Below are 27,651 nucleotides of genomic sequence, written 5' to 3' on the forward strand. Positions count from 1 at the left end.
CTACTGCATTTACCTGGAGGTAATTGCCATCCATGTTCACATTCACAACTTTGAATTCAGAAGAACAGTCACAGTATCATGAAAGAATTGATTCAAAAAATCCTCTCCTAAATTATTCCTGTATGCAGAACTCTAAACCTTGAAAGCTGAAAATATCAAAAAACCAAACCTTACCTAAATTAATCCTGTATGCAGCGTCTATCTCTTTTCCAAAAAACAAATTACATTGTCATTTCAAGCCTGAAATGTACATTGTATAATTACAAATATGATACAAAATTTATGTGACTCTGTATTGAATTTGGAATGCAGCCGTCTACTACAAACATGAAGCAATGCTAACTGAGTTGTCACCTGTATCGAGTTTGGTATGCAGCAGTCGACTACAAGTATCAGCCCAACACTACGTGCATCCAGATCAGCCCAACACTTAACGTCATCACATTGGAGTCACACTTAACTGAAAATCATACTGAGTGCCTTAACGGACTGTTTTCCAAAATGTGCATCAATAAAATCAACCGCGTCAATAGTGAAAGAAATGAACATTTTTTGATTTATTGAAATTTTATGTGAAAATTAAATGTAACGATTCATCAATTCATTTAAAAAAATAAATAATAATAATAAATTTTTCATTCAACATACTAAATTTTTTTTATGCAATAAAAATTAAATTTTCTATCTATTAAATTTATGTGCAATTTCAAAAAACTATTCTTTACATATTAAACTTTCTGTTGAGATATTTTTCTTTAAATTATAAAGCTAAATCAAAAGTAATATTGATATTCTATATTTTGAAATATTGTTTGGAAACATATAACAAACGCTATGATGAATTTTTATAATAATTTTCAATATTTTTGGATGACATGTATTGTTTTTTTTTTTTTTTCTAGAAAAAATTGTTACTGTTCTCAAATTTAAATTTCAACAATTTTCATTAGGGTCAATGTAAATTTTTTCTTTGAATTTTCAAACAGTAAAATTTTTTTATGTCAAGAGGGGGGTATTTGTAATATTACATTTTTCTTCTCACATTTAAATCGAATCTTCAATTCGAGATCTATGGAACTTTATAGTAAATGTCAGAGTTATCAATAGACGGATAAATTTTTTGACGGAAAATTTATTATCGTAAATGTTTGTTGCATTGTTCCATGGTGTCACCGAGGCTGGGTTGACAGAATTAAAAAGATAAATGGTTTAGTTAAATAGAGATGATATATATATAAAAATTTAAAATAACATTTTCAAATTAAAGTTTTATTGAGAACAGATGTAGAATGTGAATTCTAAACTTATAAGTTATAATTTTTTGATGACGTGTCTGTGGAGATCGATATTGAACAGGGCGTTGTCTTTCGTGACTGGCAACTTGTGTCCTTTTCCTGTTCTTGGCTTCTCTTCTGAAACTAATGGCTGGCTATGTTTGTGTTGTAAAGTTTTGCTCTAAATCATTTTCGTTTATTAATGTTTTAAATTGAGTTTTATATAAAATTTTGTGCTGTTTTGGTCAGATTTAGCGGTTTGTATTGTCAAGCCATTAGCCACTGTGTTTCAACTGTAAACTAGATAAGTATTTTTAGTTCGTAATAACTCTGAAATCATTAGGCTTGTAAGTTATTGTTCTTTGTATATTTCTGTGTTTTGCCAAAAATTTCATCTGAAGATTATAAGTTAATTTGCTCTGAAAACTGGATTTCTCATTCATAGGCAATAGATCCATTCACAGTTTATCAAGAATCTATTTTATTGGAGCCGACAACTTTCCTTAGTGTGATAGGTGTTAAATGCTATTCCAACCGTTTAAGGAAAAATTGGTAGCACGGCAAAATGAAACAGTGAGTAATTTATTGTAGTACCTACAATTGAATGAATAATTCGTTTAAATTATAATGTTTCTATCAATATATTGATCCCCTAAAAACATCAGCTTCTTGAAATACTTGAAAGCTTTAAGTTTAGTGAGATGTGATTAAATTGAAATCCATTTAATGCAGAATGGAGAAGAAATCTTCACAAAAATGTTCAACATTTTACAAGTGATTTAAATAAATAAAACAGAATTTAAATATACTGCTAACTTGAATAAATGAAACAGTGAGTAATTGTAGTACCTACAGTTGAATAAATAATTTGTTTAATTTATGATGTTTCTATCAATATATTGATCCCCTAAAAACATCAGCTTCTTGAAATACGGTAGCCTACTTGAAAGCTTTAAGTTTACTGAGATGTGATTAAATTGAAATCCATTTAATGCAGAATGGAGAAGAAATCTTCATAAAAAAAGTTTAACATTTTACAAGTGATTTAAATAAATAAGACAGAATTTAAATATACTGCAAACTTAAATAAATAAAACAGTGAGTAATTGTAGTACCTACAGTTGAATGAATAATTCGTTTAAATTCTAATGTTTCTATCAATATATTGATACTTTGAAAACATCAGCTTCTTGAAATACTAGGTTAGTGAGATGTGATTATAAATTGAAATCCATTCAATACAGAATGAAGAAGAAATCTTCTCAAAAAGTTCAACATTTTACAAGTGTATGAAAAACTAATCATTCAATGTTGTTAACCGTCACGAACTACTTACTATATTGAATCACTTTTTTATCAAATAGAACGACTAGCAGTCAAATTTCTTCAATACATTTATTTATTCACTTATATTGTGAATAAATAAATAACCAACTTAAAATAAATAAATAACTTATCATTGTAACACTGAGAACTAACGGAAGGTCTGCAATCTTCATGGTTATACTCATTGAGAGTGAATAAATTCATTTATTGGAGAAATTAGTCTGGTAGTAGTTTTTATTCAATGACAAAAAATGATTTAACAATAATTATTCATTCAAAGATTCACTGTAAACTTGAAGATTCATTGGTACAATGGGAAGCTTTTATGAATTATTGAATTATTATTATTGTAAATGCTGTCAGATTTAACTGAGACTCACTAGGCTAAAAAATAGGAGCTACAATATATTATATATATACTTCTCGCTATAGTGACTTCCACGTTATAATGGCAGTGTTTGATTAGCAATGGTATTGCTATCCTTGTCTATCATTCAACAAATCGGATAGCGCTATCTCTTTCTCGTTTTGCTTTGTTGCCGGATCGTCTCTTAACAATGTAGAATTGATAATTAATTAACAAAATATCTCATCTTAATAATGAAAGTTTATTATGAAATTATTGAAAAGTATAATATCTTGCTTAATAAAATATAGTTGATATTTTAAATGAGAATGAACAGTTTATATTACATCAACAAACCTGTATCAGCTACCGTCTGTAGAAGGCGTTGACAAGCCAGAGGATCGGGAACGTTGTTCTCCTATCTTTCTCCACTGCTATTATAACGTGCACCTTACTATATATAGGAGCACTGAAGAATAAGCTAACGGTACCATATCGCTTCAACTGATATGTTTCAATAGATTTCAATACGACTCTCTCGGATTTGATTAATTTTTTCCGTTTCATAAACTTCTTGCCGGGAATGAAGATAAAAATTGATTGTATAGCAATTAACTGAAGTAACAAATGATTGTAAAAAAAAAAACACTCAACTTATTTACGCCTGTGAATGTAAAACATAATATTCTTCATTCTTCATTGATTGATACAATAAGTGCATCATCAAAATGATAGGGAGAGAAAAAATAAGGTAACCTTGTGCTATTCCTCTGCCAAATTTAGATAAGGTTAAACTTAGTCCGAAATAGGTTGAGTCTTGTAGTTGTTATTCACTTCACAAAATTTTCAGTAGGATACTGGATTATTTTCACAAAGTAAGTTTTTAAAATTTAGATGCTTCAAAACCAAACATAGAAGAGATATTTCACATTATTATTACTAAAATAGGAAATATTCACATATACAACTAAAATGTGAATTGAAGATTACGTTTCAAGATCCCCTGAGTCCAAAAAAGTGATTTTTGGGTATTGGTCTGTGTGTGTGTGTGTGTGTGTGTGTGTGTGTGTGTGTGTGTGTGTGTGTGTATAAGTGTATGTGCGTCTGTGTACACGATATCTCATCTCCCAATTAACGAAATGACTTGAAATTTGGAACTTAAGGTCCTTACAATTAAGGATCAGACACGAACAATTTCGATCAAATACAATTCAAGATGGTGGCTAGAATGGCGAAAATGTTTTCAAAAACAGGGGTTTTCGAGATTTTCTCGAAAACGGCTCCAACGATTTTGATCAAATTTATACCTAAAATAGTAATTGGAAAGCTCTATCAACTGCCACAAGTCTCATATCTGTAAAAATTTCAGGAGCTCCGCCCCATCTATTCAAAGTTTGATTTTAGATTCCCAATTATCAGGCTTCACATACAATTCAAACAGAAAAAATATAGTGGAAAAAATTCAGAATGAAAATCTCTACAATTAATGTTCAGTAACATTTCCACCCAAAATTGAAAATAAGCTCGAAATTTGAGAAAATGTGATTACTCAATTGCAAACTGTTGGCAACTGTTGATTCTATTGAATCATTCACTATGAAGAGATAGCAGACCTCGTGTGTCTCCAGCGTTATTGTCCTGTCACCAGCTGGCTCGGATCTTTGAATAGTATACTTGTGATGCACGTGAACACTAGCGTCAGGTGATCAATTTTCATAACGGCAAGGAAAGTTGTGTGAGTGCGCCACACCAGATTTTTTTTCTCTCTCTCTCTCTCTCATTTGGTATCTATCTATTCCATATACGACTCCCTTCGGCGGACCATACTAATAAGTGAATAATAAATTCTGTTTGCTGGTTTGTATTATTTATTTAAATTTATTAATAAATACCTGACTGCTATGACGTAATTTAGTTGTTCAAAAGTGATTATTAACAAGCAGTTCGTAATGGACACATATTATTGTTGATTTCACTTTTTTGTGTGATCTTGCTTGTATTTCTGTACTTATTTTATATTATTTTATTTATAGAACGGTATGTAATGAATTTTTATAATTGAGATGAACTATTTTGTTAATTAATGAATAATTCTACATTGTTGAAAGACGATCTGGCAACAGAGCTTAGCGAGAAAGAGATAGCGCTATCCGCTTTGTTGAATGATAGACGAGGATAGCAATACCATTGATAATCAAACACTGCCATTATAACGTGGACCTCACTATAGGATCATTGGAGAGTAGGCTACCATATCACTCTTCAACTTATAGCTTTTAATGGATTTCCATCAGACACGCTCGAATTTGATTAATTTTTCCGTTACATTTCACTTCCAAGAATTAAAGTCCAATTTTCTGTCCAAAAACCAAGAATCTATTGAAATTGAAATTTATTCACAACTTGTTTTACAGATGTTTTTACAATGCAATTATCAGGGAAAACAGTATCATATCTATGAATTTCAAATTTACAAGGAAGACACACTGATTAGGCTAAACAATAAACTCAATAATCACTGAAAACTTGAGAAATTTCAAAAAAATTGGAGCCAAAAAATACATCAGCCAACTAATTTTCAGCACATATACTTAGGTGCTAAATATCAAATATGAATTGAATAGATGGAAATTACTGAGATATTGCAATTGTTCAAATGCTAATGAATTAATAATTATTATTAAACGAAAATTCAAATTGAATGCTGCAAATTCACCCTAAAGACTTCTGCTACTGCAAATATTGCCAACTAATTTTCAGCACATATTCTTAGGTGCTAAATATCAAATATGAATTAAATAGATGGAAATTACTGAGATATTGCAATTGTTCAAATGCTAATGAATTAATAATTATTATTAAACGAAAATTCAAATTGAATGCTGTAATTCACCCTAAAGACTTCTGCTACTGCAAATATTGACAACAGGGTAAACAGCTAGATGGAAATTCCATCAGTTTAAAATCCAAATTGAATGCTGTAATTCACCCCGAAGACTTCTGCTACTGCAAATATTGACAACAGGGTAAACAGCTAGATGGAAATTCCATCAGTTTAAAATCCAAATAAAATGCTGTAATTCACCCCGAAGACTTCTGCTACTGCAAATATTGACAACAGGGTAAACGGCTAGATGGAATTCCATCAGTTTACTCTGTTGTCAATATTTGCAGTAGCAGAAGTCTTCGGGGTGAATTACAGCATTTAATTTGGATTTTCGTTTAATAATAATTATGAATTGAATAAATAAAATAGAGTATGATATCGTGGAACCTGTGAAATGATAATTTCTATTAAACGATTTTCGACAATATCTCACTTTTCTTCAATTAAATAAGATAGACTGTGTGTAGGCTACTATTTTATGAAAGACGATTAATACGGTCTTGTAGCTTCAATTGAATAAATGAATTTACGATTTTCACAAAAATAAAGTTTTATAAACTAATATGACACTGTAAATAAATGGAAAATTAACGATTTACCTCATCTGAAAGTTCACTTCTATAACCTTTCACGATAGGATCACCGCAAATGAAGATAAACTATGATGTGAAAAATATTAAAGCACACCGCTTTAAAGCAGAAATGGAATAACACGTATATGAGTTGGCTGAGCGTTGAACCTTATAAGTGGAGCGACAATTTATTTACCAATTTTGTTCCCTATGCGATTACAGGATAAGGAAAAATTTGCAGGAAACAGTGGTGAAGAAGAGGAAAAGGTAAGAGATAAGATAAAAAAATGTTGGATAGTTCTAGAATTCAGTAGAAAAGTAGGGCTATAAGGAAAGCTGAGTTATGACTTAACACTGATAATTAGAAGTCAATGTTAATTGTTTCATTGCTAGAACGCCCTTACATGACATGAATCATTAATTAGAACCGTATTTCTATAATTGTTGATTGTAACTCTTTTCAAATTAGGGCTATATAATATAATAAATAAATATTTACACTATGAACAGAGATATTGGGGAATTTCTCCATATTAAGGTGAAATGAAAACGATATTGTCAGTTCCACATAATTTATTTGAGCCAAACTTGAGTTTAAATTTTTCAATGCACTATAAGGCATCATCTTCAGTGGTCTTTTTTGGTTATGGCTGTGCAAAGGCTAAAAATAAACTTTCTACTCGTGATATTTTTCAAAGTTTTTCGATTTGTATATCATCAAGCTATCGAAATGAAAAAATTTCTCAGGAAAATTTTTTCTGATCATTACTTTTTGAGATATGAGTGCCTAAAGATTAAATTTTTGGGACAGAACATTTCAAATTCGGTAAGAGATAAATCCATGAGATCTAGAGGATAGATTCTTCATGGTATTGTTGATCTAGTAAAACAACAATTTTCTGAAAATATCAATTTTTAAGATAGTTATTCAATTTACTAAAAATAACCAAAAATAGCTTTTAGTTGAGTTATTTTTGGTAAATTGAATAACTTTATCAAAAATTGATATTTTCAGAAAATTTTTGTTTTACTAGATCAACAATACCATGAAGAGTCCATCCTCTAAATCTCATGGATTTATCTCTTACCAAATTTGAAATGTTCTGTTCCAAAAATTCAAACTTCAGGCGCTCATATCTCAAAAAGTAATGATCGGAAAAAATGTTTTCCTGAAAAATCTTTTCCGTTTTGATGGCTTGATAATATACAAATCGAAAAACTTTGGAGAATATCACGAGTAGAAAGTTTATTTTCAGCTTTATAGACTGACCAACTGCGAGACTATAGTGAGGTCCACGTTATAATGACAGTTTGATCTACTTTGGTTTTGCTATCATTGTCTATCATTTGACAAAACCGGTGGTACTATCCTTTTCTAGGTCCACAACGATGCCAATGATGTTTTTCACAGTGTCGAAATATAATTAATTAATGCAGAGAATCCGCATCGCTATTCTTCTATCTTTATCCACTGCCATTATAACGTGGACCTCTCTATAAAATTGAGTTTAGCTCAAATAAATTATGTGGAACTGACAATATCGTTTTTATTTCGCCTTGATAAATGAATGAATTGGCTTATACACGTACGGAATAGGAAAATTATGTTTGACGCATCATCACATCTAAACTACTCAACTGATTAACTTGAAATTTTGCATATTGGTTCTTAATTAACCGAGGATGGTTATAGGCCTATTCTAAATTCTTTAAGATTTCAGTAGGTCAAGTTTTAAAATAGACCCTTGCGGAGCACAGGTTACCTGCCAGTTATCAATAGCATAGTTTATTCTATTCTTTATTGATTCATACAATAGTACATCATCAAAATGATAGGGAGAGAAAATGCTCCGCCTCATCTATGCAAAGTTTGATTTCAGATTCCCAATTATCAGGCTCCAGATACAACATAAACAAAACATTCCAAGTGGAAAAGATTGAGCATGAAAATCTCTACAATTGATGTTCAGTAACATTTTCACCTAAAATTGAAAAAAAGATTATTATTCAATTGCAAACTGTTGATCTATTAGATCTTTCACTATGAAGAGATCGCGAGAAAAATTTCTCGCATTACAGACCATAAGATCACGAAATTTGAGCGATTTTTATTTTTCACAAAAAATTGATTTAGATCATGGACTAACCATCGTGAGCCACACTGAAATAAAAAGTATCTCAGATTTGGCTGACATTTGGTTATATCTCCTGAACGGTGAGGAATTTTACAAATATGATTCCAGATTCGTATTTCTCGCATCAAAGACCATAAGATCACGAAGTTTGAGCGATTTTTATTTTTCACATAAAATTGATACCTAGTAATAATGGACTAACCATCGTGAAACACACTGAAACAAAAAGTATCTCAGATTTAGCTGAAATTTGCGCCATAGACAAAGATTGACCTGAGAAATGTCGGAGCAATATTTGGCAATCCCAGCTACTATACAGGGTAAGTTATGAAGCTGCAAACATAAGATTTTCAAATGGTCGTATCTCCAAAACGGTAAGGGATTATGCAAATATGATTCAAGATTCGTGTTTCTCGCATCAAACACCATAAGATCATGAAGTTTGAGCAATTTTTATTTTTCACAAAAAATTGAGAAAAAACATGGACCTACCATCGTGAAACACATTGAAACAAAAAGTATCTCAGATTTGGCTGAGATTTGCACCATAGATAAAGATTGACCTGAGAAATGTCGGAGCAATATTTGGCAATCCCAGCTACTATACGGGGTGAGTTAGGAAGCTACAAACATAAAAATTTCCATATATTCAATTGGTCATATCTCCAGAACGGTGAGGAATTTTGCAAATATGATTCCAGATTCGTGTTTCTCGCATCAAAGACCATAAGATCACGAAGTTTGAGCGATTTTCATTTTTCACAAAAAATGATTTAGATCATGGACTAACCATTGTGAAACACGAGACCTTAAGAAGTTTGAGCGATTTTTATTTTTCACAAAAAATGATTTAGATCATGGACTAACCATCGTAAAACACGAGACCTTAAGAAGTTTGAGCGATTTTTATTTTTCACAAAAAATAAAAATCGCTCAAACTTCTTAATGATCAAACATGTACTAATTAGTACATGCTATACCGTATCTAAATTTTTTGTGAAAAATAAAAATCGCTGGTTAACTAACCATCGTGAACCACACTGAAACAAAAAGTATCTCAGATTTGGCTGAGATTTGCACCATAGATAAAGCTTGACCTGAGAAATGTCGGAGTCATATTAGGCATCCCCAGCTACTATACAGAGTGAGTTATGAAGCTACAAACATAAAAATTTTCATATTTTCAAATGGACATATTTCCTGAACGGTGAGGAATTTTGCAAATATGATTCCAGATTCGTGTTTCTCGCATCAATGACCACGAAGTTTGAGCGATTATTATTTTTCACAAAAAATTTAGATATACCATCGTGAGCCACACTGAAATAAAAAGTATCTCAGATTTGGCTGACATTTGGTCATATCTCCTGAACGGTGAGAAATTTTGCAAATATGATTCCAGATTCGTGTTTCTCGCATCAAAGACCATAAGATCACGAAGTTTGAGCGATTCTTATTTTTCACAAAAAATGAGAAATTCCATGGGCTAACCAATGCCTACCTAGTAATAATGAACTTATCATCGTGAAACACACTGAAACAAAAAGTATCTCAGGAAAGGAAAAGAAAGAACCATCTGAAATAAGTACTAAACTTTATTGCAATATAATACAAAAAAAAGAAATACCGATTGATTTTTTTAGAGAAAAATATAATAGTCTAGGTACTATAGCTTTTACACAATGGGACTCTAGGTAAGCTACAGGTTTATATTAATTACCTGGATAGAATATAGGATAAGATTGAGAATTACATTTCAATTGAACATAAATTTGGTACTTTTTTGAGTAGTTGAGAAGTTGATATTGTGGTAATTATTCATATTGAATGAAAAAGACTAAGAAATTGTCAAAAACAAAAGATTTATTGATACTTAGAAAGACCGGTTTCGGTTGTTACACCATTGTCAATCTCTGATAAACTGAGATTTAAGGTTTATCAGAGATTGACAATGGTGTAATAACCGAAACCGGTCTTTCTGAGTATCAATGAATCTGTGTTTTTTTGATAATTTCTTAGTCTTTTTCATTCAAAATAAATTTGGTAATTTCATACATGTTGTGTGAACTGTGTGATATACTATAATATTATTATAAAATAAAAAGTTGAATAGAAGTATTCCTACAGCAAATAGAAATCAAGCTATGGTTTGGTATTATCGATTATATTTCCAAGTTAATTCATTACTGACAAACCCGCATAAAATTTTTAGCTTACAGAAAATTGAATTCAATACGTTTACAACAAATTTGTCAACAAAATGTTTATTTTTTTCATCCTTATAGATTCTATCAGATTGAACGGAACTAGACAAACATATGCACATCATGTGTTTGCTAAGTTATATTCAATCTAATAGAATCTATAAGGACGGAAAAATAAACATTTTGTCAACAACTTTGGTGTAAACTCAGCTTAATATACAATAGCATGAGCATTGACAATTTTTCGTCAAGAACAAATATTAAACTCTGACAATTACTCAAATTGTAGCCTATAATGCAAAGCAAGATATTTGAAATGTATTTGTTTGGTAAATTTATTTGTTTGAAACTTATTGAGGTGCGTACAGATATACGAACATGAGCAATTCACTTTTAATCAGCTGACTATATCTGTATTTTTACAGAAACGGTAAGATACAGATATAAAAAGCTTGGCATCAGCTGATTAAAAGTGAATTGCTCATGTTCGCGGCGCGTAAATTTTTACGCACCTATAGAAAATACAAATTGATTTTTGGGAACAACGTCTGATGTATGGAATGAAATGATCAAGCGTTGAAGCTGCGTTTACACCAAAGTTAGTAACAAAATGTTAATAACTTAATCCTGATAGATTCTATTAGATTGAGCATAACTTATCATACATATGATAAACATATGAGTTTGTCAAGTTCCGTTCAATCAAATAGAATCTATAAGGATTAAGTTATTAACATTTTTTTAATAACTTTGATGTAAACCCAGCTTAACCATGACTTTTGACAGATTATTCAATTATATAAATAACATTGATAATCCTTCATTTTTGAAGGCAACAAACTGGATTATTATTAGCGTATGGCTTTGAATGGTGGGGAGACCCAAGGGTAGTTCCACCTCGCCGTATATAGTCCAAAGTTCCCTAATGGGAAACCGGACACTAAGGTTATAGTGAGCACAATACTTTAAATTTACACTTTTCACTTCGGAATAAAGTTCATTAAACAAATCGGATTAACATAACTGACTCTGAAGCCCGGTTGCAAAAAAAAAACAATTAAATTTTAACCGTGATTTATTTAAAATATACGATATTACCTAACTGTAAAATATACCTAAATACCACTAGATCTTGACAATATTTTTTATACTCCAGCTAAATAATATCATTACTGATGAGAGAATATAACCATAGAGGAAAGATAGCATAAGAATATATACCATGGAATAAGGTCGTTTGTGTTCCAAATTTGGAGCTCTCTTTTGTTAACTCAAGCCAATTACTGTCGACTACTGTCTATTATTACCGTTTTGGTCAGGTTTATTGAGGTTTATTAACCCTAAAGAGACACACTGGGGTGTTTTACACCCCAGGGATTTTGTTTCTGTTCTGCAGTTGACAATATCAAACAGATGGGAATTTATGCCCAGTCTAAATTAGGTTTGTAGTATTGTCAACTACTCTCCACCACTTCCAGTCAGTAATAGCATTCTACAAGGTCACCTGCTCATCTTGTTCTTCGTTTGGGGTGTCTGACATCCCAGAGTGTCTTTTACGTAGGACTTTTATCAAACACTTTTATTACAAAGATTTACTTGTATTGTCACTACGAATGTGGTATGGGATGATGGATCAGATTGGAATAAATGCTATGATTCTCTACAACTTGAGATTCAAAGCAATAAAATGGAGAAACATGAGTTTTTGATGAAGTTGTCATTGGCAATGATCAAGCCATTCGTTCAAACCGGATTAGGAGCTCCAACACTTAGGCGGAACATACGTACTTCTAAAATTAGTATAAATATTGATAAGCAGTGCTTTACTTTTGATTTCTGTATGCACTTGGAACAAAAATGATTAAGAAATGATGAAGTATGGTCCAAGTACTTGTTTTTTTATATTTTTCAAAGAAAAATGCAAAATTAAATTGGGGTGTTAAACACCCCAGTGTGTCTACTGTGTTAGCATAAAGTAAGTGTGTCTCTGTAGGGTTAATGAACTGTTTATTTATAATTTATTAAGAATAGAAGTTGAGTAGGAAAATAGAGATATATTGGTTGAGTGTAAGAACGGCACATTATGTGAGACTGCCAGCGACACATAGCTTCACTACTAGGATTATCGTCTAGAGTTAACATTGAAATATATGGAGAATAACTGCCCTATACCATGGCATATCTTCTTATGCTATCTTTTCTCTATGATATAAAACCTTAAGTCACGAAATTTTTGGATAATTCAGATAAAAAATTATATTATTACGGTTACGGATGAGAGAATATATTATCCTTTATTCTCGGAAGTTGATTGATTCTTGATTCTGTGTATCTACTGATGCCATATTATGCTTCCCATGAATGAAATGGTAGAGCAGTGTCGATTATCGATGTTGATTGATAGCTTATTGATTGATAGATTGTTGACTAGCAGTCTAGGAAGTTGGCGGCCATGAGAAGCTCTAGCGCGATCTGTGGGGCGATCGGAAACTCTGGGATTTCAGTGGAACTGTTAGTGTAGCGTACTTTGTATGTAAAGTACATGCACACCTTCTGCAGTACGTGGGATCTGTAACAGTTACAATTTAAATTAATTAATTAAATTTAAGTTTAGTTTATTTGAATTTTTTAGTTTAATTTAAATATCCTATTATATCAAGCGAGCAATTTCTGTATTTATATGGTTAATATCGGGTAACCGAGCTTCGCTCGTTATTTATTTATAAACTATTGATAAATAGAGCACAATTCTTTAAAATAATTGGGAAAGGACTAACAGGCACAGCCCAAAACTGTTTCTTCCCCGAATTTTGATTTATATACTATAAAAAATATATACAGTAAATAAAAAACTTAATCCTTCCTATTAATGAAACTAAACATTTACCAACAATCCGTGCTTTCAATTACAACACTCGTCCATCGATTACAATGAAATTCATGGTCAGATTCTCCAGACTTTCAGTAAGTAGAAGACAGTATGAACACAACTGCAATATGCTGATTAATATGATTCCCTTAAACTTATTCACCCATAAAATAAACAAAAAACTTACAAAAGATATTGATGAATGGGTAAAAACTAGAATATTTTTCAAAATAGACTTTTAATCATAAAATTGCACATAATAGATTGATTTGGTGAATACCTAAAATAAAATTGTGATTTTGTGAATTTCAACAAAGTTCTTTTTTGTGTTTCAGTCAAAAAAAAAATCTTTCAATGATTTGAACTGAACTCATTGCTAGCGATCAGACACGTGTCTCTGCTAGCAATTATTGCCGGTAAAATGAGTACAACTGGGATTTCAGTTATGTTATATCTAATTTATTTTATTATTTCTAGAATAGAGTATATTCTGAATTTCTGTATGATGTACCCAATTATTATGTGAATTTGTAATTGTATAAATCTTGTATATATGGCAAATAAATTGAATTGAAAATTGAAAAATTGAAATTGGAATAGTCCAGAAAGTAGGTTATGTTCCATACACTTGAATTCAGGTTCAATTTTCAGTCCAAACATTTAAAAACAACAAAGTTCTAATTTAGATTATTTACAAACCAAATTAAATTACAAAATAATACTCACTAATCACTTAAAATTGTCAAATAATGATTAACTTTGAAAATTAGTATATACTCTAGTTTAGAATAATTACCATGTCAACAAATCAGATTATTTTGTTCAAGTCGATTAAAATTTCTAGATGATATTTCTCGCTGATTGATTACACAACTGGAAATAATTCTGTTTCACTCCCACACACGCATCTTCTGTTTCGACAGACAACGAAATTATCATCTGTTTTTCCAAGGATGAATAATTGTTATCAATTTCATGTCCTTCAGCGAGTTTTCCCAGGGATGAGACCTAGTGCAATCGAATTTCTTTATCATAAACCTACTATGTTCCAAATTTCGTGAAAATCGTTAGAGCCGTTTTCGAGATCCGTTGGACATAAATAACCAGATATAAATAAATATAAATAACCAAATATGAAAATATAAACAGATATACAGAAATTGCTCGCTTAATATAATAGGATATGGTTATGTGGTTATTTATGTCCAACGGATCTCGAAAACGGCTCTAACGATTTTCACGAAATTTGGAACATAGTAGGTTTATGATATAAAAATTCGATTGCACTAGGTCTCATCCCTGGGAAAACTCGCCGAAGGATATGAAATTGATAACAATTATTCATAAATTCACAATTATTTGTGAAAACAATTTTCACGAAATTTGTAACATAGTAGGTTTATGATATAAAGATTCGATTGCACTAGGTCTCATTCTTTGGAAAACTCGCTGAACGACATTAAAAGGATAATTCATCCTTGGAAAACAGATGATAATTTCGTCGTCTCTCGATAACAGAAGATGCCTGTGCCTGTGTGGGAGAGAGACAGAATTATTTCCAGCTGTGTAATCAATCAGCTTATCTCACGAGAAATATTATCTACAAATTTTAATCGACTTGATCAAAATAATCTGATTTGTTGACATGACATGGTATTTCATCTAAATTGGAGTATATCCTAATTTTCAAAGTTAGTCATTATTTTACAGTTTTAAGTGATTAGTGAGTGTTATTTTGATATTCAATTTGGTTTGTAAACAATCTAAATTAGAACTATTCTGTTTTCAAATGTTTTGACTGAAAATTGAACCTGAATTCAAGTGTATGGAACATAACCTACTTTTTGGACTATTTATAGTGTATAAATCAAAATTCGGGGAAAAACAGTTTTGGGCTGAGCCTGTTAGTCCTTCCCCAATCATTTTAAAGAATTGTGTTCTGTTTATCAATATAAATAAATAACGAGCAAAGCTCGGTACCCCGATATTTCATACGAAATATGCAAAAATATCATATAAGACTATCATAAAAATATATTTGTAATTATTTCAATTACTAAATAATCAATTTCCATGATTGAGTTTGAATATTTTGCTAATTGCACAAGAATCCAACAACATTATTCAAACCAGAAACCACAACCACAACACCAGATACAGGACTCTTCTCATCACCAGTGTTGCAAGGAAGGCACTATACCAGAAACCAAAATTATATAATCTACTAACTTTAACAAATTAATCATCCTAGACAGTTCAAAACAATAGTACACAAAATTGGTTGATGAGCAAAGGGAGATTAGATTAGATTTATTTATTTATGTATGTTACAATATTTAAATAAAGAAATCAAGAAGACAGAGCATAGAAAACATAATCTCAAACAGCAACTCATATTTTCAACTAATAACTTACTAATAATTACTAGTCCGCACAAAAAACAAACAAGCAAAACCTACACTAGAACATGGTACGCCATAGTAGAGTAGGTCAATTTCCACACAGGAAAACTAAACAAGTAGAGGACACATTATAAGAATTTTTGTAACTAACTACTATTGTATGTAATTGTAATTTATCAAATATTTTGTGTAATTGATGTTGTAGTTTTAGTTTTTTGGGGAATAAACATTTATTTATTCATTTAATAATATTTCAAAATCTTTTTGTGTAGTTGAGAAGTTGATATTGTGGTAATTATTCATATTGAATGATAATTATTCATATTGAATGAAAAAGACTAAGAAATTGTCAAAAAACCACAGATTTATTGATATTTAGAAAGACCGGTTTCGGTTATTACACCCTTGTCAATCTCTGATAAACTTAAACTATAAACTAAACTAAACTAGTTTATAGTTTATCAGAGATTGACAATGGTGTAATAACCGAAACCGGTCTTTCTAAGTATCAATAAATCTGTGGTTTTTTGACAATTTCTAAGTCTTTTTCATTCAATTTCTCAAAATTGTTACAAAACGATCTGGAAACTTTGCAGAGCTAGAGAAGGAGTCTGCTTTGTCGAATCGAGGATAGCAGCACCAATGCTAATCTAATACTGACATTAAAACGTGGACGTCACTGGAAGTAACTTTACATCAACTTCAAAATAAAATGACAAACTTTATTAATATTGGTTACTATAGAGTAAGGTCCAAATTATAATGGCAGTGTTTGATTAGCAATGGTATTGCTTACAGTAACTATATTACCCACAGTATGGCCATTGACTGTCACGCTTCTGATTGGTTAGCTCGGTCACATGGTACAAATCCGCCATTAAGATTCCAAACAAACTTTCAAGTCCTATCTTATAGCATTAGAAATTTGGAACTTATCACTTCTTTTACCGATTGTAAACATATTTTGAACTCACGATGAGTTTTATATAACATTTTCGAAGGGAAATTGATTATACTTTAATATAGGCAATACAGAAAATTTTAAAAACACTAATAAAGCTTGAAACATTAATTTTCCTTCCTTCGGACTCATCGCAGACTACTTCTAGAGCTCTCGCGGACAACTTATTGGGAACCAGTGATCTAGATAAATATGCAGAAAGATAAATTTCAATTTAATTGTATTTCCTCATCAAATTTATTGGATCGAACTTCAAATAATCCAATTTCAAAATACTTTTTGCGGCTCAATTAAATATAACATTTTATGAAATTTTTAACCGTGATTAAGTGCTGATTAATTAGTACGTCTTGACTTCTATTATTGATTCTCTTCAGTAATGAGTACCCTATCCATAACATGTTCAATAATTGGTCAATAGTTATTGATATAATATGGATTTAGAGCTGCATTACCACGAGCTTAACATTTGAAATATTACTAAATATGAATAATAATGGTAATGTGTTTTCTTTTTCAATTGCTTACAAGTTTATTAAAATCATTAAGTAGAACTATGGCTAGAACAATTGGCTTTTCCACAGTTTATATCCAATGTTGTGTTTAAAATATTTTCGTCAGACTTATCGGCTGTCAACTAATAAAACAAAATATTTGAATGTTATGGAATCTATTGTGATGAAAATTCCATCATATTTCCACAAATAGATATGAGAACTTCATTATTCTTTGTCAATGGAACAAAATTTATTACAATATCATGACATATTTCAAAAGCTTTTTGGAGATTCAGCTTTCAGGTTACGTTACATACCTTTCATTTTTACTCGCTATTATCTACGAATTACTATTTCAAGTTCAAAAACTATATTGGGAAACACTAAAAAACATTAAAGAAATTATATCGAAGTTAATAATCACAAAAATATGCGTTAATAAGTGAAGGCAAGCGATTTTACTTATAATCGCCTATAAGCTCCATTGTAAAATTCAAATATTTGGAATCTTCATGGCGGCGGCGGGAAAAAAATCCCAATGGCCATACTGTGGGTAATATAGTTACTGTAGTATTGCTATCCTTGTCTATCATTCAACAAAGCGGATAGCACTATCTCTTTCTCGCTTTGCTCGGTTCCAATCATTTGAACTAATTTATAACATCTACATTCTATTAGTCATGGAAGTTGGGTTAAGCTAACTAATGACTCACTGCGCATCCAGTTTACGCATATAGCTAGTTAAAACGCACAAATTTAAGCGTTCAGTTTTGAGCCACTTTAAACGGCGTTTACTGGCTAAATATGGAATCAGCATACCGATGCAAGGTTTAATCTCCAGTTACAACCATTGATGGGCTGAACGCAGTTTAAACCGAGCATCTGCATACGAGCCTTACTGCAAGTCGTCATTCTATAGTGAGGTCCACATTACAATGGCAGTGTTTGATTAGCAATGGTATTGCTATCCTTGACTATCATTCAACAAAGCAGTTAGCGCTATCTCTTTCTCGCTTTGCTCTGTTGCCAGATCGTAATTTAACAATGTATAATCAATAACTAATTAACAAAATATTTCATCTTTATTATGAATATTCATTAGGGAATTATTGAAAAATATAATTTCTTACTTGATAAAATATAATTGATTATTTTAAACGAGAATGAACAGTTAATATTACATCAATAAACCTGTATCAGCTACCGTCTTTAGAAGGCATTGACAAGACAATCGATCGAAACGGAAGTGTCAAGACTTGATTATTTTAGTGAGGTCCACGTTATAATGGCAGTGGAGAAATTTAAGAGAACAACGTTGCCGAACCTCTGTCTTGTCAATGCCTTCTATAGACGGTAGCTGATACAGGTTTATTGATGTAATATTAACTGTTTATTCTCGTTTGAAATAATAATCAATTGAATGAATCATATTTTTCAAATATTTCATAATTAAGATGAAATATTTTGTTAATTGATTATTGATTCTTCATTGTTTAAAGACGATCTGGCAACAAAGAAAAGGGAGTAAGAGATAGCGCTATCTGCTTTGTTGAATGATAGACAAGCATAGCAATAACATTACTAATCAAAGGGAGTGTCTCGATTAGACCAGGTGTTCGATTATACCGGGTCCTATTCTACAACAAAGCTCCAAAGCCTGGTACAATCGAACTACTGGGCTAATCGAAACATTCCGTCTCGCTTAGCCCACGTCTCGGTTATATCAGGTCCTGTGTCTCGATTAGACCAGGTATCGTTTAGATGACCTGGTATAATCGAACTACTGGGTTTATCGAGACAGAATGCTTCGTTTAACCCAGTAGTTCGATTATACGAGGTCCTGGTCTAATCGGGAAAGTCCGACCTGGGGTAATTGAACACCTGGACTAATCGAGCACCTGGGATAATCGAACACCTGGGCTAATCGAAATACACCCTAATCAAACACTGCCATTATAACGTGAACCTCACTATAGTGGCTGTGTTTTAGTATATTGTGTAACAAAATTGAGTCAAATATGAAGAATCAACAGAGAATGGATAGTTAATAATACATAAGATATACTGGTATCAATACTATCCTCTATACAGTAGAAGGTAGTGAAAAGACAGAGGATCGGCAACTGTGTTCTCCCATATTTCTTCACTGCCATTATAACGTGGACCTCACTATTGTGTCAAGACCTGATGATTAGAGTGATCTACTCACGGTATTTCGCGGAAGTGAATCTCGTTGGTTTTCGTTTTCGGCGAATTGGCCGGGCCCACTGAGCATGGCCTTGATGGTGCCCGACATCAGCGCATGCTCCCTCTTCACTATGAACTCGTGGCCGTCGCTCGAGATCAGCTTCACGTACATGGCCTCTGGGCCCTCGCATCCTCCGTACATTCTGGCTGACGGCTACTGCAAACAAATACATCATTAAATTAATAAATGAGAGAAATATATAAATAAATTAGTTAATTGAGTGAATGAGATACAAAGAGTGGATGAATAGAATAATAACTGAGGAATAAGTTTTCATTATTATGAAAACATTACATTAAAACTTATTCTATTCTATTCTATTCTGAGTGTTATAAATTATTATTTTGATATTTTACTTCCAACATCGAACCGCTCCTCAGGGTACAGAAGCTGATCATGAGGATCATCAACCAGAAGCCTCCACGCTATTCATCAGACCAGCTATTCAATGAGTTTGACGTGATCGATCCAAGACAACTTTACTCCAAGGAGATACTATGCAGATTACACAAGAACCCAACAACATTTCAAACCAGAAGCCACAACCACAACACCACATACACGAAAATTCTCATCACCAGTGTTGCAAGGAAGGCACTATACCAGAGACATTTCAATCATTCAGCACCAAAATTATATAATCTACTTCCTGCAAACTTTGAACAGATTAATCATCCTAGAAAGTTCAAAACAGTAGTACACAATTGGTTGATGAACAAAGGAAGACAGAACATAGAAAACATTATTTCAAACAACAACTAACCACCTAATGACTTACTAGACACTAATTAATAATACGCACAAGAAAAAAACAAACAAACCCTACTCTAGAACATGGTACACCATAGTGGAGTAGGTCAATTTTCACACAGAAAAACCTAAACAAGTAGAGGACATATTATAAGAATTTTTTGTAACTAACCATCGTATGTAATTAATGTATTGTTTGTAATATTTTGTGTTATTGATGTTGTGGTTTTAGTTTTTTTTTTGGGAAATAAACATTTATTTATTTGGAACATCTAAATTCAAAAGAATGGTTTGTATAGATATTTTTGGACTGAAAATTTTGTGGAAATCTAGAAGACAACCTCATTTCGGACGTTTTAATATTACCTAAATTTGGGAGAGAAATAATACAAGGTATTCTTAGTTTTTCTCTCCCGATCTGTGATTTATTGTAAAAAACAATAAATAAATATAAAATCGACATTTTCGCTCACTACAACTGCTAACAAATACATCTTTAAATATTAATTAATGAGAGGAATAAATAGATAAATTAAGTGAGTGAATGAGATACAAAGAGTGAGATGGATAGAATAATCGAATGACGCTTTTTCTTTGGTTAACATAAATCATAACCCTGTATCGGACTTTGAAAATTTTATCTAAATTTGGAAGAGAGATAGTTCAAGGAGTATCCTCAGTTTTTCTCTACCGATCAGTGCTTCTTTGTAAAAATTACAAATAAATAACATTTGTTGGGCTGGTTGGCAGCAACTCTCCAAGCCTCTCTGTTTTGGTAGAGAGTTAGTGGGAGGGATACTTCGAATATTCTTTCCGAAGAATGGACATTGGTATGTCCAAAGCTCCGCCAATTTATGTACATGCATAACAATATTATCTATTTTATCTATAGCTATTACAAATTGTTCTTTCTCATATTATATACAGCTCAATAATTATTTTCTTAACTTATACTTTGTAAATTCATCTATAATTTTGCTGTATTGTAAGCTATTGTATATAAGTGTATAAGCCAGTATATATTGTAATCTACATAAATAAAGTACTCAATCAATCAACCGCCATCTTTTTGAGGTCACTGTAGTTGGCACATCTCACATCCTTCTTCAGTCGTTGTTCTATATACTCCAGTCTTGCCTTCCTTGCACATTCATTCTCCCAATGTTAATCAAATACTGCCATTATAACGTGGACCTCACTATAGCGCTGTCATTCTCTACCTAAGCAACGTTGCCAGATCTTTCTTCATGCAAAACAGCGAACACAGTACATATTGGCTGTACACTGTGACAATTCTGAGACTTCTTTAGACGAAGTCTACATCTCTATTTAGACAATAGGGGAATTCACAATGTTGGAGTTAGCTGGCTAAGTTGAGCTACTCGCTATCTCCAGCTATTTGCTAAATCTGTGTTAACTCAATACTATAGTGGTACGTTAGAAAAAAATTAACAGACGAGATAGCAGATAGCGCAGGTTTGAGTCCGCTAACTCTAGCTATCTCTTTTAAAACGGCAGCCTTATGTTTATAATCTTACTTTTTCAAACCTTAGGCCAGTTTTAGAATAGACACGCCCCATTGTATATTCATACTGAAAGTCTTTGAAGCCAACATCTACTGCCATATCGCTCCATCGTGTCGTCAGCATCGGATAGAAAACTTTTCTGTAGAGTTTGTTTACATTGTTTTCCATAGCAGATTGCGTCTATTTCAGTGTGAGCGCAGCGGGAGTTTACCATTTTTATGAATAATAATTTACTTTCATCTGAAATAGACAGAAAAGTTTCCTATGCGATGATGACGTTACGATAGGGTGATATGGCAGTAGATGTTGGCTTCAGAGGCTAGACTTCCCAGCGTGTCTATTCTTTAACTGGTCTGAGATTCAAACTAACTTCAAGTTACACAAATTATCCGCTTGGATCGCTAATTCAGTTAGCTAATATCAGACGGTTTTAGATGGGGCGTTCACAATCCAGAGTTATCAAATAGCACTTTAGCTGGCTAAAACAACATTGTGAATACCCGTTTTGTCGTCTAAATTAAATTATAGTCTATCTACGAACTTTAGTTGAAGATAAAAAATAGAATAATAATTAATTATTCAATCTTGTTTTCCATCAATCTTGTTTCCATCACGAACTGCTTACTATTAATTTTTTCGTTAACGACTACCAGTCAAATTTCTTTAATAAATGAATTTATTCACTTACTGTGACAACGAGATCTTTTGGCAGATCCGCCATCTTTATGATTAATAACATAAATGTGGCTTAAGGGTGGCCACAAACGACAGGACAAGTGAGTTGAGCATGTGTGAACACGTCATACATGTTGTGTCATCAGCGAATGGCTTCAAACCAAATTTTAATGAGGTTACGTTTTTGTATCTTCGATTTTTTCTGAATTTGATTTGTCTAATCTACTAATTTATTTAGCGTTGTATTGGAGGGTTGAGTGTAAGAGAGGGCCGGCTGCGGCCTAACTCCGCCCTCCTAGGTAAAAATAAAGGCAGCTATTCTATTCTATCGTTAGTTTATTTTGTTTCACTACTCTACTTGAGGTTAAATGATTATTTTGTCATTTTCCTTTGGTTTATTGTTATTGGTTGTTTTTACATGTTTGAAGCTGCTGTCAATCATCAGTTTTTCGTTTGAAGCCTTTCACGTGAATTTCCCTGTCTGTTATCAGAAAAAATCTGCTTTGTCTGCTCTACCTTTTTTCAACGATGAATAACTATCAGAATAATCAATTTCAATTATGAAAATTCATTATTGAAAAGTTAAAAGATATATTTTCTTGGTGATGGGAAATTCAATATATTACGTAGGCTTATAATTGATGATAATTTACAGGAATAAACAATTAATATCACAGATATCTACTATAAGGCGGTAGAGAAACAAGAGTGGCTTCTATAGTGAGGTCCACGTTATAATGGCAGTGTTTGATTAGCAATGGTATTGCTATCCTTGTCTATCATTCAACAAAGCGGATAGCGCTATCTCTTTCTCGCTTTACTCTGTTGCCATATCGTCTTTTAACAATGTAGAATTGATAACTATATATACTATATAACTATACTTAATAATTATGAAAATCCATTACCGGTATGAAATTATTGAAAAATATTATTTCATGCTTAATAAAATAATATAATTGATTATTCCAAACAAGAATGAACAGTTAAAATTACATCAATGAGCCTGTATCAACTACCGTCTATAAAAGGCATTGACAAGACGGAGGATCGGCAACGTTGTTCTCCTATCTTCCTCCACTGCCATTATAACGTGGACCTCACTATAACTGTCTTATCATTTTCACTGACTCAAAGCCAATCTATAAATAGAATGACTCATGGCCATGACTAACTTTATAACTCAAAGATACACTGGGAAGACTTGAATGTCAGCCACCCTACTATAGGAGGCTGTGGAAAAAGACAGGTGGAAACTATGCCGTCCTACCTTTTCCACTTACTTTAAAAGATGAATCTTATTTAGAAGGCTGTGGAAAGGCAGGTAAAGACTATGCTGTCCAATTATTTTTAACTGACTAAGTTATTCTAAAGGTGCATTTTCGTTTGTGCGTAAACTTCCGCAGTCGACGACGACAAGCATTGTTGACATTCATATAGTCCAAATTTCAAGTGAGCTAAAACAGCTGATCAAATAACTTTTCATTATTTGAGTTTATTATTCAATAGTCAAAACATTTCTAATAATATCAACATATTGCCATTTAAAAGTATAAACCTAACCTCCTATTAAAACATAAATTGAACATAATCGTTTAGGTTATTTAGACAAATTTAAATCTACCCAATCTGAGATCTTCACCCTGTCGTGGTCGACGACGGCATTTACGCACAAACAAAGATCCAGCTTTAGGCTAGGCGCACACTAGTTAGTCAAGACCAGACATGATCAGACACGTTTAGTCACAATACTCCACATTGGTGCTTATGACGCTACTCACACTGATTAGTCATTGCAATTAGACAACTCACACTGATTAGTCATTGCAATTAGACAACTCACACTGATTAGTCATTGCAATTAGACATGTCTTCACAAGCAGCTATGTGAAGTATTGTGACTAAACGTGTCTGATCATGTCTTGCCTTGACTAACTGGAGTGCGTCTAGCCGTACTTGGAAGGCTCTGGAAAAAGAAAATTGAAAACTATGCCGACCTATCTTTTCCACTGCCTTTGAAAGGTTAATCTTACTATAGATATCTCTGTCAGAATTAGCAAGGTTCTACTCTATTGGGAAGATTATAACTAAAGGAAATAAAAGAAAGAATAGGCTATTAAATTTAATAAATTTTTGAGCAGTACCTCGCTGGGATGTTCTTGCTGAAAATAATCGCTCAATTGCCTCAGTAGCCTTGCTATAGATGTTAATGTATTCTATAGTCTTGAGCAAATAAAATTAAGTAAGGTTAGGTCTCTAACGCTCTTTAGTGATGTCCACGTTAAAATGGCAGTGGAGAAAGATAGGAGAACAACATTGCCGATCCTCTGTCTTGTCCAATGCCTTCTATAGACGGTAGCTGATACAGCTTTATTGTTAATAAAAAAATATTGGAACTTGAAGTACCCTTTATTATTTAAAATATTACAAAGACTAGTTTAGACCATAGGTAATTTTCAAGTTTTCATTCTCAGGTCATTTTTCTAGGTGTATTGTTGTTCATAATAATCAATTATATTTTATTGAGCAAGAAATTATATTTTTTCAATAATTTCAGAATCAAGATTAAATATTTTATTAATTCTACAAATATATTATTAATTCTACATTGTTAAAAGACGATCTGGCAACATAGCAAAGCGAGAGAGAGATAGCGCTATCCGCTTTGCTGAATGATAGACAAGGTTAGCAATACCATTGCTAATCAAACACTGCCATTATAACGTGAACCTCACTATAGATGTTTGACCTCACAGAGGTCCAAGATTGAGAGGTATTTAGATTGATGGACCTCACTATGATGTACTCTATAATCTTAAACAAATTAGATTAAGTAAGGTTAGGTATCTACCACTCTAGAGATCTTATGTTTGGATCTAGAAATCTACTGACAACTCAAGATCCCTCTAGTGTTCAATTGTATTAATAAGCAAGATTTTTGTTTTATTATTAAATTCAGTCTATATGTATTACTGTATCTAAGTGAATTCATACAAGTTTATTCATAGATAAATAATACCATAGAGAAACGATAGCGTAGGTAGATATCCCATGGTATAGGGCGTTTATGTCACAACTTTTACTGTTATCCCAAGCCGATACTTCACGTAGTTCTTTTCATGCAGCTGTGTGACGCTGATAGTCTCTCAAATTGTGCCTTTACTACACTCTCACCCCAACAAAAAAGTAAAAATTGACAATAATCGACAGTAATTGGCTTGAGATAACAGTAAAAGTTGCGACATAAATTTCCTATATCATGGGATATCTACTTACGCTATTGTTTCACTATGATAATACTAAGCAGTATACGTACCTTCTAATCCAAACAATTAATATCCTGGAGCAGTAACCGAAGGTTACTGAAGATAATCCTGTAAAATTTGAAAAAAATTGTAAATATTTGAATTAAAAAAATAATTTATGACTGATAGTCTTTTTTTTTTTAAAGGTAATTTCACACCGCCGTAGTGTAGCTTTTAATAGTCCTTCGTTTTCTGAAAGAGGTAGCCTATAGCCGATTATCTCCAAGTGTTAAAAAATCTTCCCATTTTAAACCGGCGTAGGGTAGATCAACATTAGGAGATACAACGATTATTTCTTCCAAAGACGTATTTCAAGCTAAAGTGGTGTGAAATTACCTTTAGGTCTATAAAATACAAGCGGATTAGTCATAGACCTAATATGTTTGCAGAATAAATGGACTCTTATGGGGCGTGATTTCTATCAAATAAGAAAAAATCAGCCGGCAGAGCTGCCTACACCCGTCCAGAATATCCTACAATTCCACAAGAAATAATATTTCCGCCGTACTCTGATATAAACTGCCTGAGAATCAGGCGTGATAGCCTACCAATATCTCCAGGCAATTCAAACCCGAGCACAGGGAATGTAATTTATTTCTTATGAATAACAAGTAAATTCAATATTGATATTCCAATACCTGAAATAATTCCTACAGAAGAAAACAATATGGTAATTATAGACCGAACTGAGCAGGTCTAATTAGAGAAATTACTGAAACTGGTTAACAATTATGCAAATTTATTGATGAATTATAATCGTTAAGAATCAATTAATAATAATTAATTAAATAATTGACAAATTGGAATAATAGAGTTTTCAAAATTTGGTAATAAATGTTCTTGATATGAGATAATAATATGAATGTTCTTGGTAATATTGTGCAATTAGGATTTTAATAGGGGTTACACGGTATTATAGGAGGATATAGTCCTGCACTCTTTCACAATAATTAATTGATAGAAAATTGTTCTTCAAGTAAGAAGGATGAACACCCGTATTTTTATCAAGACCATAAGTGAAAAATAATAAACTAGCCTATTCATTTGTATTAATTGTGGATCTTGAGGAATATAGTTTCTCGTTCAATCAATTTATTTATCATGGCTATGATAAAATGAATCATAGTATAAATAAAATACCTAACCTATTATTATAGTTGAAGTTACTTAGTGAATCAGCTTTCTAAGTTTGGCATTGAGATAGTAAATTACAAGGCGAATATTAGGTGGTCAAAAGTAGCCTAATATAATCTCTAGCCTATTGTAAAGTTTTGAAATAAATTATGAAGGAAAAATTATTTTGAATCAGTATTCTTTCAATACAAAATGAATTATTAAATATAAAAAACAGATGACTAAAAAAGCAACCATTGAAACACATTTTCAAACATACATTGAAACGCATTTTTTATAATGATTTGGCATAGCCTAAATTTTTGAAATATTTTTAAAACTAAGAAGAAAGTAATTTCTAAAACGTAAAAGATATGTTTTGTTACCTGAATAATAGTCAACAATTTGTAAACCCAAAATCTGATTAAATATAAAATTATATCAAGAAAGATGTGAGGTTAGCTCAAAATTATCAACAAAACACTTCGCACTTCGCAATCGACTTTGTCTGGGACTGACTGACTAGATATAACTTTCGCTGCTCTGTGAATCAGAATTATT

The 27,651-nt window shown here is 32.0% G+C and overlaps 2 protein-coding genes across 4 annotated transcripts in view; both read right to left on the bottom strand.

Annotated features, from left to right (window-relative positions):
* The window catches only part of LOC111057197 (endochitinase), a 39,127-nt gene extending 32,539 nt beyond the window's left edge, over positions 1 to 6,588 (bottom strand). The window contains exon 1 of one of the 3 annotated variants that reach the window (XM_039419822.1): positions 6,433 to 6,588. In XM_039419822.1, coding sequence (XP_039275756.1) covers positions 6,433 to 6,437 — 5 coding nt within the window. In that variant the 5' untranslated portion in view covers positions 6,438 to 6,588. Of the gene's footprint in view, positions 1 to 3,293; positions 3,416 to 6,432 lie in introns of those variants that run through there. The other 2 variants (XM_039419824.1, XM_039419823.1) reach the window with 2 other exon arrangements.
* A 6,392-nt stretch (positions 6,589 to 12,980) lies between these two features.
* Positions 12,981 to 27,632, bottom strand: LOC111057199 (elongin-C). The gene is given in 5 exon segments (XM_039419825.1): positions 12,981 to 13,313; positions 19,683 to 19,711; positions 19,713 to 19,874; positions 25,989 to 26,046; positions 27,477 to 27,632. Coding segments are annotated over 3 exon segments (321 nt in total). The 5' UTR covers positions 19,863 to 19,874; positions 25,989 to 26,046; positions 27,477 to 27,632; the 3' UTR covers positions 12,981 to 13,171.
* Between the last annotated feature and the right edge of the window lie 19 nt (positions 27,633 to 27,651).

This window comes from Nilaparvata lugens, chromosome 1 (genome assembly GCF_014356525.2).
Source record: "Nilaparvata lugens isolate BPH chromosome 1, ASM1435652v1, whole genome shotgun sequence".
In the NCBI taxonomy this organism is placed as follows: Eukaryota; Metazoa; Arthropoda; class Insecta; order Hemiptera; family Delphacidae; genus Nilaparvata; species Nilaparvata lugens.